The 13,515-nt window shown below is 36.6% G+C and overlaps 1 protein-coding gene across 1 annotated transcript in view; it reads right to left on the bottom strand.

Moving 5' to 3' along the window:
* Nucleotides 1-13,515, bottom strand: part of POLR3B (RNA polymerase III subunit B) — a 70,449-nt gene that overhangs the window by 14,629 nt on the left and 42,305 nt on the right. Inside the window, exons 20-23 of the mRNA XM_079303616.1 lie at nt 12,435-12,644; nt 10,484-10,642; nt 8,945-9,062; nt 8,360-8,502 (exon numbers count right to left, since the gene is read on the bottom strand). Coding sequence (XP_079159742.1) covers nt 8,360-8,502; nt 8,945-9,062; nt 10,484-10,642; nt 12,435-12,644 — 630 coding nt within the window. The remainder of the gene's footprint in view (nt 1-8,359; nt 8,503-8,944; nt 9,063-10,483; nt 10,643-12,434; nt 12,645-13,515) is intronic.

The following is a 13,515-nucleotide window of genomic DNA, read 5'->3' as shown; positions in this document are numbered from 1 at the left end:
AACAACTCAAACCAACCCACCACCTCTTCCTTGCACAGCTTTTTTTGTCTTAAAATTTTATACATAAATACTCTGATATCTATTATTGTGCTTACATTCTGCCTTATCTGCATTTACATCTAAGAAAGCATTTAGGTTGCATCTGGACTTCACGGCACCTGTAAGCCAAGAATTAAATCTTAGCTAACTTAAAATTACTTTAGGCTCTGAAAACCTTTTATATGCCAAGCTGGTTCCCATAGCAGACAGCCACTGTGTTGTTTGTTTTGTGTGAAAGTGAATGATAAAAGATCCATGAAATCGACACAGAAAGGCAGAACAGCAGAAAGAACTGAGGGCTCTCCATCATAGCGGCTTCTACCCTCCGCTGACTTGTGTAACAATAGGACCTACACACCCAACTGCAGATCTAACACAGCTGTGCATTTCATTAGATGAAGAGCACTAGTGACACAAGTAAATAATTAACTTATTCTGGTCCGCTGACTGTGGTTATGAGACCAGTCATAGCTGACAGATTTTAATACAAGTTAACACAAAGACAGCATAATGAGCTTAGAAGTTAAAAACAAAATATTTAGACAGAATCCAGAAATGTGAAGCTCGCTAGGCCATTTATAAAGTTTCTGTTTTACAGAGGGGGAAAAAAAAAAGGGAAAAAAAGGAAAAAAAAAAGGGAAAGCTATAAAGCCTCAGTTGTAAGCTTCTGTATTTTAAGAAGTTGCTGAGCCTGTAGCAGATCTATAGCATCTCTGTGTGTATTTAGAGAAGCTTCTTCCTACCCTATGTTTTAAGAAAGTTAATTCAACTGTTAAAAAAGCTGAAATATTTCTTTCCTATATACAATGCTACTTCTAAAAGTAAGTAATTGCAATTCATTCAAAATGTAAACCTGATTTTATTTTGCAATTGCTTGCTGTCAGAAGTTCTTCATGTGATTAATGCTTGCAGGTCTACTCTTTAAGCTCCTGAATTTGCTACTCTTTTTTTTTTTGCAGCAGAGCAGTAACAGGCAAGCCAAGGGCTACAAAAAAGTGTAAGTGAAATTATAATTTGCAACTGGCTAATAAAACAGTAAAGGAGAAGAGTCTGGATTTACAACAGTTCCAAACCCTGTTCAAGTAAGAACTGCATTTAACAACTCAGCTGCTCAACTACACCCCACACAATATTTATAAATAAGGCACACTCAAACTAGGAGGCTGTTTTGCTCTGTGGCTCTTACTAGAGGTTAGTATTTCTTAATTGTTACTGATTTAGACATCACATGAAAATTGACCTCCAGCATTCAGAGGACACATGAAATAATTTGGTTTATTTCACTCCCCTTCTTCTCACAATTTTTATATGCTGCATCTGGAATCGAGCAATACAGCTTGAGACTAAATTCTGTAGTGCTGTGGGCCTGAATGGCTCTCACCTATACATTCTCATCTGGGACCAGAATCAAGTATTAACAACCAGAAAAGCATGCAGACAAAACAAAACACAAAACACGTTTTTTAATGTGGATTAACAAGATGGTTGTGTGCTTGAGCAAGAAAGCATCTAGCAACTTGCTACATCTAATTTCTTTTCAATTGAAAAACAAACTGAATTCTAGAAAAAAACCTTCTGTCTATCAATTTTTGTTATGTCACCTCAGAAGGAAAATCAGTGAAAATTCTAAGAAATTCTTCTACAATATCAAAAAGGAAAAAAATGTGGATTAATAAGCATGGCAGCTTAACGCAAGGGTAACAGTTTAAATTAGAATAACCTTAAATCAGACATCCACAGTGGTTTAACATGCAAGTATAAAACAGCCATAGGCAGTGTTTTTCAATGCTATTGTATGGCAGCCAATAAATGACAGCCCCCTGACTATGCACAATGGCCCCCAGCCCCACACACACTATCAGCATCAATGCTGACAGCATCTCAAACCCGTGTACCTCCACAAGGCACTGACAGCATAAAGAGCCCTGAGCCTCTGTACTTTTGTCTGAGTTTCTTTTCCTAATCAGGAGAAGCTCAGGTTTGCAGAGCTGGTACCTTTGGTGTGGTTGCCTTTACAGTTTGCTGACAAACACGAGCAGCCAGACTTGTAAAAGCTCAGTTTGGCTCAGAGGGAAGGGGGGCGGCCGGGAGGGGGCAGGGACACACACAACACTATGGGAAAGTTTTTCACCAGGCTACGATAAGGTGCCTTCTATGCACACACATGCCAAATGAAAAAAAAAATCATCAAATAAGTCAAAACAACCTAATATAGAAAACTAATTACTAGCAGCAGGAGGGACATTAGAGAGCAAAGGGGACGACGTGAATAGAAGCAGCAGCAATACCAGTTTCTATCAGCAAGATAAAAAGAAGCGCATTGCTAAACGTGCTTGTTTACTCATTCCAGTGATAGGTGGCAAAAGAGCTAAAACTGACTTAAAAGGCATCTATTTTAGCTTTGCCAGGATTTGGAAATACTCTTGAGAAATAAGACAACATCACATAATTAAGCAAAGTTGTAACTGTATGTTACGGACAAGTGACAGGTTTGCAAAAATTAGTAAGGCTGAACAAAAAATGTACAGCAGCTTCAAAACTCTCTAATTACATACTGTGTTGGCTAACTAAGCATAAAAGAAGTCTAGAAGAAAAAAGTGCTGCATCACATAAGCTTTGTTCAATATTGAATCATTCACTGATCTATCATATCACTTGCTACATCCCATTTGACATAAGAGGTAAAGAACAGAATTAAAATTAACAGATAAATAATGCATAAGTAAACTTGATTAGTTTTCTTATTAAAAACATCACTCTAAATGAGAGGAGGTGCTAGAAGACAATACAGTTTGTACACTGCTTTCCCATGAGCTGCTGAATGGTCTGATGTGATAAATTTGCATAGTCTGAAGCACACAAAGAGCTGATTAATTGAAACCCTTACAATGCTTCTGGAAGCAGCTATTGTAAAACAATAACCATAGGAACTTTACAAAATACACATGGCTGAATGAGTCAAGAGCTTAATAAAATGTGTGTTCAGGATACACTATTTGGAAACAGAATTAGAGATTTTTATTCTGTGCCATAAAATGCTAAATCACCCTAATTTCAGAGGTTCAGTTGAGGATTTACTGAAAAGGTCAGAAGGTTACCTGTTTGCTGCTTGAGATAAAAAAATGGTGTAATTTTCTTCTTAAGAGACAGATCTAAGCAGCAGCTTTGCTAAAAATAAGTAAAAAAACAGTATGGGAAGTTCTAATGGCATTTTGACATTTCCTCAAATTCAACTTTTGAAGATAAAAATCTGGTAAGAAATCCCTAGCTTCCCTGATGCCTAACAACTAGTAATCACCCCACATTCCTGCAGCTGATTAAGAGCAAATTCTTTATAATGTCACTTCAACAACCATTTAATTACTGTAAACCCACTGATGTCCTATTAGAGATAAAGTACTAATTCTGACTTGAAACATGGGGGAAAATGACACAAGTAGCCTTTAAAACTAATGTTTTATTTCAAATGTTCTACTTATTTGTACTGTAAAAGTGCCATTTTTCCTTTTTAAAAGGAATAAGAAGTTGATCTCCACTATGAAGTTAGGAAAGCAGATGGCAGATGCTCAAACTAGTAAAAATTTCAAAAAGTAAGCAAGGTCAGACTTTGGTAGATGAGTGGTATTGTCATGAAGTTTATGTAGTTGATAATGCAGTGAATGGATTTTGTTTTGACACTAAAGAACATGATTCATTTAGGAAAACAATGACCATCTTTCATGAATTTAAACTTGCTTCCTTGTCTTTAGATTTGTTTAAGTGCAGATACTTCAGAAAGGTTTAATCCTTTATCTTAGATCTTCAGCTATTAAAAAGCTTCTGTTTGTCAGTTCAAACAATCTCTTGCTTAAATACAGTTTTTCCACTCCTCAGGAATACTGTTCAGTATTGCTGCTTAGTTCTGTGATCTACAGGACCTTTGTTGGAGGTGTTAATCCTTTTTCACATGAGAGACTGAGAAATGTTCTTTCAGAGAAGTGTTATATTGCTTTTTTTCACATCAAAGGAGCCCAACTTTTTCCTCATTGTGACTTGTAGCAAAGCAAGAGGAAATCTGGAAATATAATAATTTACTTTGTATGGAACTCAGATGAAGCTTCTTTAGCTTAACAATCCTTTTGCCTTCCGTGCTTTGAAAAGTGACTTTGCTTGAAGAATACAAGATTAAAACAACAAAATAATTGACAAAAAAAAAAAAGTTTTTATCCTTCTGGAAAATATATGATGCAACATAGTGGAAACAAAATCCTGCAGTTCAGGATAAACATACAACTACCAGAGATTATTTATTTGTGAGACACTAGAAGCCTCATGACTTTAGAGACTATAGAGACAGCCTCAGTCCCAAAGATCTTACTGCAGCAACCAGTTTGAAATTAATATTAAAACAAAGCAAAATATTTGCATTTTAGAATGCAACATGGTGGCCTCATTTGTTTGGGTTCTTTTTCCTTCTCCCCATATATTTCTTTTTGAGAGGCCTTGAAGGAGAGGCAACCTTGGAAGGAGTGCACTTCAAACATGGACTCGTGTGAAAAGAGGTGTGGTGGACAGGCCAGAAGTGGTGACCCTTGCCAATACCATGTTGACATGTGAGAGGACACAAAGAAGGCAGCAAATCCAGAGGCAGTGACATAGATCTGCATTATTACACAGGCCTACAAAATCTACCTACATATTTAACGAAAGGCTTTTCTGTAACAAAAGGCTAAAGCTGGTTTGTGAGATTTAATCTGTTGTATCCCAGACACTTTCTAATTCCCTTACTCTGCTTCCTTCTGCTCCAGTGACAAAGCACAGCTTTGAAATACAAATCAATTTGGCATACAGGAAAAAAGGCTATCAAAAAGTTTGAGACGTGGTTTGTGCAATCTCTTATTTTGCACATATTTAATTATTTAAAAGCCACTACTACTATGATTCCATTAAATCAAATCAAATAAAATCTCATCTTCATGCATTCCTTCTAGAAAATAAATATATTTCACAAAAAAGACTGACAGTGCAGTCAGACATATGCTTTTTCTCCTTCTTACTGAACCAAGGTACTTGCTAATTTAAGCTCATTATATGTTTAAATGGCCCTATAGCAGGCTTAAACCAAACAGTCACAAATTAAACTTGAAGTTGTAATTGCCTACCTTCAGACCAACATGAAAGAATATATTCAGAGCTAATTAAAATTTTCTCAATAGAAGTTACTGTTAGTATTATGATTTCTGTTTCATAATTGTCAAAATTCTTCTGATATGATTGATCCTTCCCCAGTTTAATGTCTGAGGATGATACTAGATACAATGTTTAAAAAGTTACCAAAGGAGGTTTTCCCTTTCCTTTTCATGCCTTTTCTCCAGCTCTGCTATTGTCAATATTGGCTTCTTCACTGTACAGTTAAACTGCAAAACAGTGAACTGCACTGTTCTTTCAGTATTTTTTCCTTAGTATCTATCAAATGTATCTTCTCTGTGTTCCTCCTTTCTTCCATTTACTGTAATATCTTTTTCTATAATGCACTACAGGGCAGTGAACTGAGAGGTTTACTGCCAGGAAGGGCTATGAGGCCTAGTAAAATGTAGTAATTTGGAATATGATCACTTCCCTGATCACATGGGATTATTACTACAGATTGATGTATAGGACAGCTACAGGCACAAGCCTGCAAACTCTGTAACACAACTGTTGCAATGTTCCTACTCATATCTCCAAAATCAAACTCAAACGGACATTCTAAGTAATTTATGGGTTTGGATTATTATTATTACTATTATTACTATTATTATTATTACTGTCCCAAGCACAGATACAGGGTGATCAGCCACTGTTAATCTGATCCAATGCCAGGCATGATTATGGTGCCCTCAAATTTTCCTACAGCTTTTAGGATATTGCTTTTCATTACCATGGGATTTCCACAGGTAGTTGCTTGCTCTACATTGTGAGATGTCTTATGTGCATTTTGTCATATGGAAGGTCCCTAGCATCCTAAAGCCACACTGCAGCTTGCCTGACACAATTCTGTTTCCTTCTGTCATGCTTCCACTTCCACTCACTGTTCTACACTTGTGGAGCACTCTTTTTATTATTTTTTGGAGGGATATGAAAAAAATGTCCATTTACATTTTGTTCAACTATTTTAACAGGTGCACATTAATAGCCCAAACTAGGAGAAAAATTGTACCTATTTAAGTTTTCCAGGCAAATCCCTATAAATATTATCATGATTAACCAAGCAGCTTCCTTAATATAATTTGGAGGCTTTTTTTAAAAAATTCTAATAAGAAAATTTGTCCTGCACAGTACTGATTGCATTGTTACATAGTAACTTGCTGCTAAAATAGTGCATACCACTTAAAAGGAGAAGGGTTTAATTAGACAAAGCTGAAACTGTATCAAGAAGTAGGCATTGCTCTAACAATGCTCCTAAGTTTTTAAGCACTGCACAACTTTACTGTGTATGAGACTGAAAAGGTATTTGAAAGAGAATCTACACAAAACATTCCTGAAGCAGGATCTTCCCTGAGAAAAGGAAGAACAGGGCAGTTGAACATTCCAATTCCTCAGGTCCTGGTTGCCTCTGAAGCTAATGGTCTTCCTCCCCTTGCTTATCATAGCTATCCTTTAAGGCTGCAGTGCAAGAACTAGACTCAGTTTTAGAAGGAAAATCAGGTATGTAATGCTGCTTCTTTCCTTCTTTGAAACCTTCAACAGTACTGATTACAAAATCATTTGCATCTCTAACTTTGCATTTTTAGATCAAAAGCCATCCTGAAAATGCAATCAGGAAAAACATTTCAATGCTCATCAGAAGAGTTCCTCTTCCTTAATAACAACAGAAACAATAAAAGTATTTTCTGAGAATACAGAGTTTCAAAAATCAGTTTTGTGGATGTGTGGAAAGACAGTGTGGAATCACAGGTGATCTTGCAGAGAGCTGGATGTACTGAGAAAGGCTGTGTTGACTATTCCTACAGATAACACACAAATTTGAGGCAGTATCTGGTAACAGCTCTCCCTGTGATACACTACTGCCTTCTGCACCCATTTTACCTCTTCTGACTGACAGGTCTGCTGTAGGCAGATGTCCTGATCCTCTAAGCTGGACACCACAGAAATGTGGATTACTGTGGTTAGCTCTGCATCTCACAAAAGGGATGCAGCCTTTCACCTGAGTTACCCCTGGCCAGTAGTTACTGGGACAGGATTGCAAGGATGGGCTGCAATGGAAAGGATTTGGTATATCAGTATATCAGTATCAACCTCTTTACCTTTCCATCACATCTGACAAGAGACCAAGCAATGTTCTCAAACCAAAATAAGACCTAAAAATGTAACAAGATTACAACACTCAGGCAATAGCATGGCACATACACTAACACAGGTTATGCTTCAAATACTACAAATCTTGAGTTTCCAAGTTTGCAGAATGATGAAAACATGTCAAAACCTGTCCCACACTGACAACAGTGGGAACAAAATATGCTTTTAACCTGGTTACAGTCAAGATGGTTTTCAGCCACTTCTTTCTTAATGTCCTTTCCACACCTTCCAACTCTCTGAGATTAAGAGGATGATCTGAAACTCGTATTTTTTTACACTCAGGTCAAGGTGAGTTCACTGCTTTTTTTCAGCAGATACAGAAGGCAGCGCCTGATTTTCATTTTTCTAGTAACATTAAAACTTGAGAACTACATGCCACCAAGAAGCTTCCTAGTAGGTACTCATTTTCAGGTTTCAGTCAGAAGATTCAGAGGTGCTCCAGTCCAGGACAGGTCCACCTGTCCCAGGTGTATTTTTAGAATCATTCTCTTTCTTTCTGCTCTCTGCTGGTGTACTCCTAGTTGTGTTCCTGATTTGCTTCCGTTTCACACCATGGTTCTGAGTAATCTACCTGCTGTCTTGTCTTTAGAGCAGAATCTACACAGTCTACACAGACCTGTGAACATCCCATTTTATCTCTCATCTTTTCTGTCTATTCAGAACCTCCCCAGTCTCTCTATTGACAACCCCCTGACAAATCTATCTGGACCTAAATCCAAATTATGACTTAAAAAGCCCCCAGCCTTCCCTACAAACACTGTACTTGTTCAAATGGCAACTACTGTATCTTCCAGATTCACAAATCAACCGAGAGATGTTTTTGCTAATATGTTTCTATTTCAGAAACATCATTGCTAAATTAGGTGAACTTCACAAAAAAAAAAAAAAAGGGGAATATGGCTTTCTATCACTGTATTCATAAAATATCTGAACCAATCAATGGAAATATATGGTATGTAGGCATATACAACATGAATTTATTTTTATTAAATGTGTCCTTTACCTTTCTGCCCATGACGACTGCTAAATTTATCTCCAATTTCTGGACGTCTGGTTTGCCTCAGCAACATTTTGATCAAGAAAGCATCCTCTGCATTTGATGAAATCATTACTTTTTCAATGTAAGAATCAGTGGCACCTTTGTAGCTAGTAAAAGAAGCCAAAACATTGGTTTTACTTATATGAACCAAACATAAGTTACAGACAAGTATCTGTGTCTTGGTACGCTCCTGACCAAACTAAAATCTTTATGGAACTTATATATGAGGAAAAATTATTTTATATTTAAATATATATTTACATACAAGTTCCACGTACAGCATGTTTCTGGAAAAGTTTTAAGAGCTGCAATATAAATTAAGGGAGAATTAAGCTCAATTTGTAAAGGATAAGGTATGGGATTTTTCAAGTGGGTTCTTCTTGACAGCAAAAGCTTTCTCACGTATTGGCAATTTCTTGATCTTCAATTAAACAAACAACAGCCAAATACAGTTATGGTTGAAGAAGGGAATTTTCTAGAACTGAGTGCTTTCTCAGACACCTTTCCTTCATGTAATTTGCCCAGCTCTGAAGATATAGTGCAACATACGTTACTGGCACATCTTTGTACTGAGGCTGCTGAGGCACACTGCTTCCTTCCAGAGGTGTCTGGGTCACAGTTGGCATAGATTTGTTCACAAGGACTTGCTTATTTTCTACTTTTTCACCTACAGAGAACAAGAAAAAAAAGCACCATTAAAATGTATCTGACATAAAATACATTTTAAACTTCTTAAAAAAAAAACAAAGTAAGGTGGAAGATGAACTGGGAGGAACATGCCCAAGAAGTATGCTCTGCTGTTTTACTAAATATTGAATAGTAAAGGAATCACTAAACCAGTTTTCTTTGGTAAACCAAAGCAGAACAGTTTGCATGATGGGTGCACTATGAAAACAGCTATTCAACATATCCTGGGTCAAAAGTCTGCACAAAAGCATCTGATGTCATCTGCTCTAGGTAGGGAGAAAATTAACAGGGAACACTTTGTCATGACTGAATTGACGAATTTCAGAAATTCACACCTAAATTTGGGACAGTCCACCATTTCACAATGAGCTGTGCAAGACTACTGTCAATCTCTCCTCGTATTTACATATTTCTATTGATATATTGGTGTCATATATTGCCTTCTCCTGCTTCATTCCCTTATCCTGCCCTTTACATTGAAAACCAGATCAGGAGGCTGCCCAATGATACAAGTGCACACCAAGAATCAACCTCCCACCTCCTCCACTAAATTACACTGAACTTCAGCCTGTGTCTCTTCCGTCCACATGAACTATCTCAAATGGGTTTTTACCTACATGCTGAGAACAGCCTCAGTCTGGAGTCCAGCCCAGTCCTATCTATCCTAATACTTCAGAAGATTCCTGCCTTTTTTTTCTTAATTAACTTTGAAAGCTCCATTGTGATGTGTTAAAGAGCACAATTGACCCAACTGTGCTACTATAATGGAATTAAGTTCAGTGTCCTTTAAAACACTTCTCTTACTAGATCTTAGCAGATCTATTAAGCCATTTTCTAACTAAAGGATGACACTATGGGAGGATTCTTTCTCAAATCTATTACCACTGGAAAGTTATACACCTCTCTTTACATTTCTATTTATTTTTCTTATATCTCTCCAAACATCTTTGTAAATTGTTAAAACCATAAGGTTTTACTTCCTCAAACAACTGCGTTAACCGACATCTTGCTAGGAGATTTTGATGCATGAAATCAAAATAATAAGGAGTCTATATCCTTAAGAAAACAACAGTACATGACAGACAAACAGGGAAAAATTACAGTGTTAAAAGCTTGTCAGTTTGGGAACATAAGAATACAAATTCTAATGTTTCCGTAGATTCACATTATTAAATACTCGCTCTTCTACTTAAATACAAAGCTGCTTTTTTCATGTACAGAAGTCCCTCAATGAAAGGAACCAGCTTTTTAAATTTCCCATCATAATACTGTTGTCTTCAAGACAAAAAAAACCACTCAAAAATGATAAGTATAAAACAAAATGCACAAGAAATACTGACAAAACAACAATTTCCCCTCTGACTATGAACATGCCATGAGTGAACATGCAGTTTGACCTACCTGGAGAGCAGATGCCATCAGCATCTAAAATCTCATGGCGCCAGATGGGCTTACGGGTAGCTGCATCCAGCATGGGCCCCATCACTTTATCAAACGTCTGGTTCGTGTAACGCTTCAGGGTACACTTGGCATTCTTGTACACGAGACACCTTCCAAAACCTAAAGTGGAACACAAACTCATCTGCCCAGGAATACAAAGATCCCTTACAACACATGATTGGGATAAAATCTGAGCTATACATAAAGTATTTTTTATTAGATTATTCATTGCATGAATACATGCATAATGTACATGGATACCTAGTGGTGCACAACTTAAACAGCAGATCATGTACACTTCTTTTTTTAGACACTGGACTACAGTTAAATTCTGAACTGTGCTAATCTGCTTCTGTATCTCTGCACAAACATGCACACATCATTTCTCTTAAAATCACTGAATCTCTTGAATAATTTTGGTGGTCTCCAGGAAGATGTAACATGGGAGAAGAGACTGTAACAGGGTGAGAGCAGCACCTCTTTCTTTCATGATTTCTAAAAAACCTGAACTTTTACTCATGTCTATGGCTGGCACAAGCTAGTCTACCAGGAAAGTACTAACTGAGTGTTTAGTATAATCAACCCATTATTCTTTTTTTCCTCACCTGAAATCACATATACAGTTATAAAATAATTGGGTTTGAGATGAGAAAAGTAGCATCTGTGGAATTTCTCTCCAAGTACAGGAACTAACCATGATACTGAAGACTTTAAAGACATTTAGAATTACAGAGACCCAAGAGCAATAATCCTGCAGGATTTTAGTTCATTAGAAAGATGGTTGTGGCCACATACAGTACATCTATATCTTCAGATTATGTCAAGTAATTCCTGACAAGCACCACAGCTCTCCCTGTAAATGCTACCAGTCTACCAGAAAAGAAAACATTCAGTTTTAAATCATGCCTGTTGTTGTTTTAGAAAAAGGAGGCATAAATTAAATGCAGCAGACATTAATGCCAAAGATACATGTCTAGGAATACTATTATTGCTGCCTAGCAACTAGGAGGAAGCGAGTGGGGGGGTGGGGAATAAAGTGATGGAAGAATCTGATTTTGGCCACCCGAAACTAAAACCAATTTGACCACTGCACTATGCCTGCTCTCAAAAGAATTTATTGAGAAAAGGGAGAGAAGAGAGACTAAGTTTTCAGGCAAAACTCTCCTCCAGCCCTCAGCAGCATTAACATGAAGTGCTGAAGAAGTGTGGAGAGAGCAAGACAGGCTAGACCTGCAAAAACATGGGTCTCTGTTAGTTAATCTTTCCTTTGGTACTTATGTACTTTTACTTAAAATATTTCTTTTATTTTAAAATGTATTTCTTTTAAGGAAGTAGCTCTGAATAAACACTAAATTATTTTGCTTTAGACAGTACTGTTGTTTTCCCTCAGAAAATAAGTAATACTGCCTCAGAACAACAAGCTTATAAAGACAAACTGCCTCAGGTTCTATCCCTTTCCTAAATAAATTCACAAGTCCAATTTCATCTACTGCTTTTGTTACTGGTGCAAATAATGAGACCTCTCTTAGTAATGAACAAAGGTTCAGGTAACCATCTAAAAAGCAAGCCCCACAGAACAGATTAACTCATGACTTATGTTTTTTGTAAACTATTTACACCTTTTTATTTGAGGTCAGAAGTTAGCCCTTTTTTCTTATAATATCCAGACTCAGAAGTTTATGTGCAGGTTGGCAACTTCACCATACAATTGTATGCATGGAGTTACAATCACTAATCATAAAGAAAACAAACAAAAGTATTCAAAGCAGTTTGGGAATTCAATTTCTTATCTGGACAGCTGATGCTCATAACTGTAATAGAAGTTATGACAGGATAACACTACAAGAAAATTTTATTAGAATATATATTGGAACATACACTAGAGAAGTGGGAAAGAGTTGATGGATCCTACCTCTGTCCAAAGAGGCCTTGTTTAAGACAAGAGCATCTTCAATATCATAGCCACTGTAGCTCATCACAGCAACTGTGGCATTCTGTCCAGCAGGGAGTTTCTCAAAATCTATCAGTTCTATTGTTTTTGTTTTTACCATTGGCTTCTGTGGATAGGCAAGGAGATACATCAGAGTGTCTATCCTGTTTCTTTGATTATATCCAATAGTACCTGCATGTAGAAATAAATAAAAAAAAACCCCAAAAGCAGTGAACATTAGTAAGTTTTCCAGGAATGTCTTGGCTAAAGATTTATCAAAATGCAAATTAATAAAAATCAAATAGGGTTTCTTCAAGAAAAGAAGGGGAAAATAACAAAAGAATCAAAACCAAAACAATCTACATTACTATATTTAAATAAATATGTAAGTTCTTTTTCAATTTAAGTTCCCAGAAACAATTCTTTATTTCCTGTTGAACAGTGAAAACTAAAGCATCAATAAAAAGGAATAACAACAAAAGAAATAAAAGCTATTTGACTAAATGCAAATAAGATGAGTTTTTTAATCATAACACTGAATCCTGCAAATATGAAGTTTGCTTTAATTGTTTTTATAGCCAGCAAGTTTGGGGTTTTGTTTGTGGAGTTCAACTTGTGTTTCAGAGACCTGATTCAAAATTACATGAGAATCAACAGAAAGACTATCACTGAGTTCCCGAGAAACCATGGATCAAGCTCTTCATCTTCATCATATTTCCTTCTTTTTTTGGGCAATAGGTAGCTCAACAGCAGCCTGTGCTAGAACGTGACAGAGTACTAACAAAGCATACCACTAGCAGCAGCCAAGAGTGATTTACTTTCTGAAATTAGAAGCATCATTGATAGAAAGACTACAGTAGAAGTCCACTCATAATATATTTGTCTTTTTACAGGAAATTAATTTTAAATTTACAGATCAGAATTCAACCCTTTGTATAGACCTCCCAGCTTGAGACTGAAATTTTTTGGCCCTGTCCCATCAGAATGCCAAAGTGTCTCCTGAAATCTGAGGAAAAAATAATTAACACTCAGCAGGGAAACATAAACCGTTGTGTAGCAGAAC

This window comes from Erithacus rubecula, assembly GCF_903797595.1.
Source record: "Erithacus rubecula genome assembly, chromosome: 4".
NCBI classification, from domain to species: Eukaryota; Metazoa; Chordata; class Aves; order Passeriformes; family Muscicapidae; genus Erithacus; species Erithacus rubecula.
The sequence above is the reverse complement of the archived record's forward strand: the minus strand, read 5'-3'. Positions and strand labels throughout refer to the sequence as shown.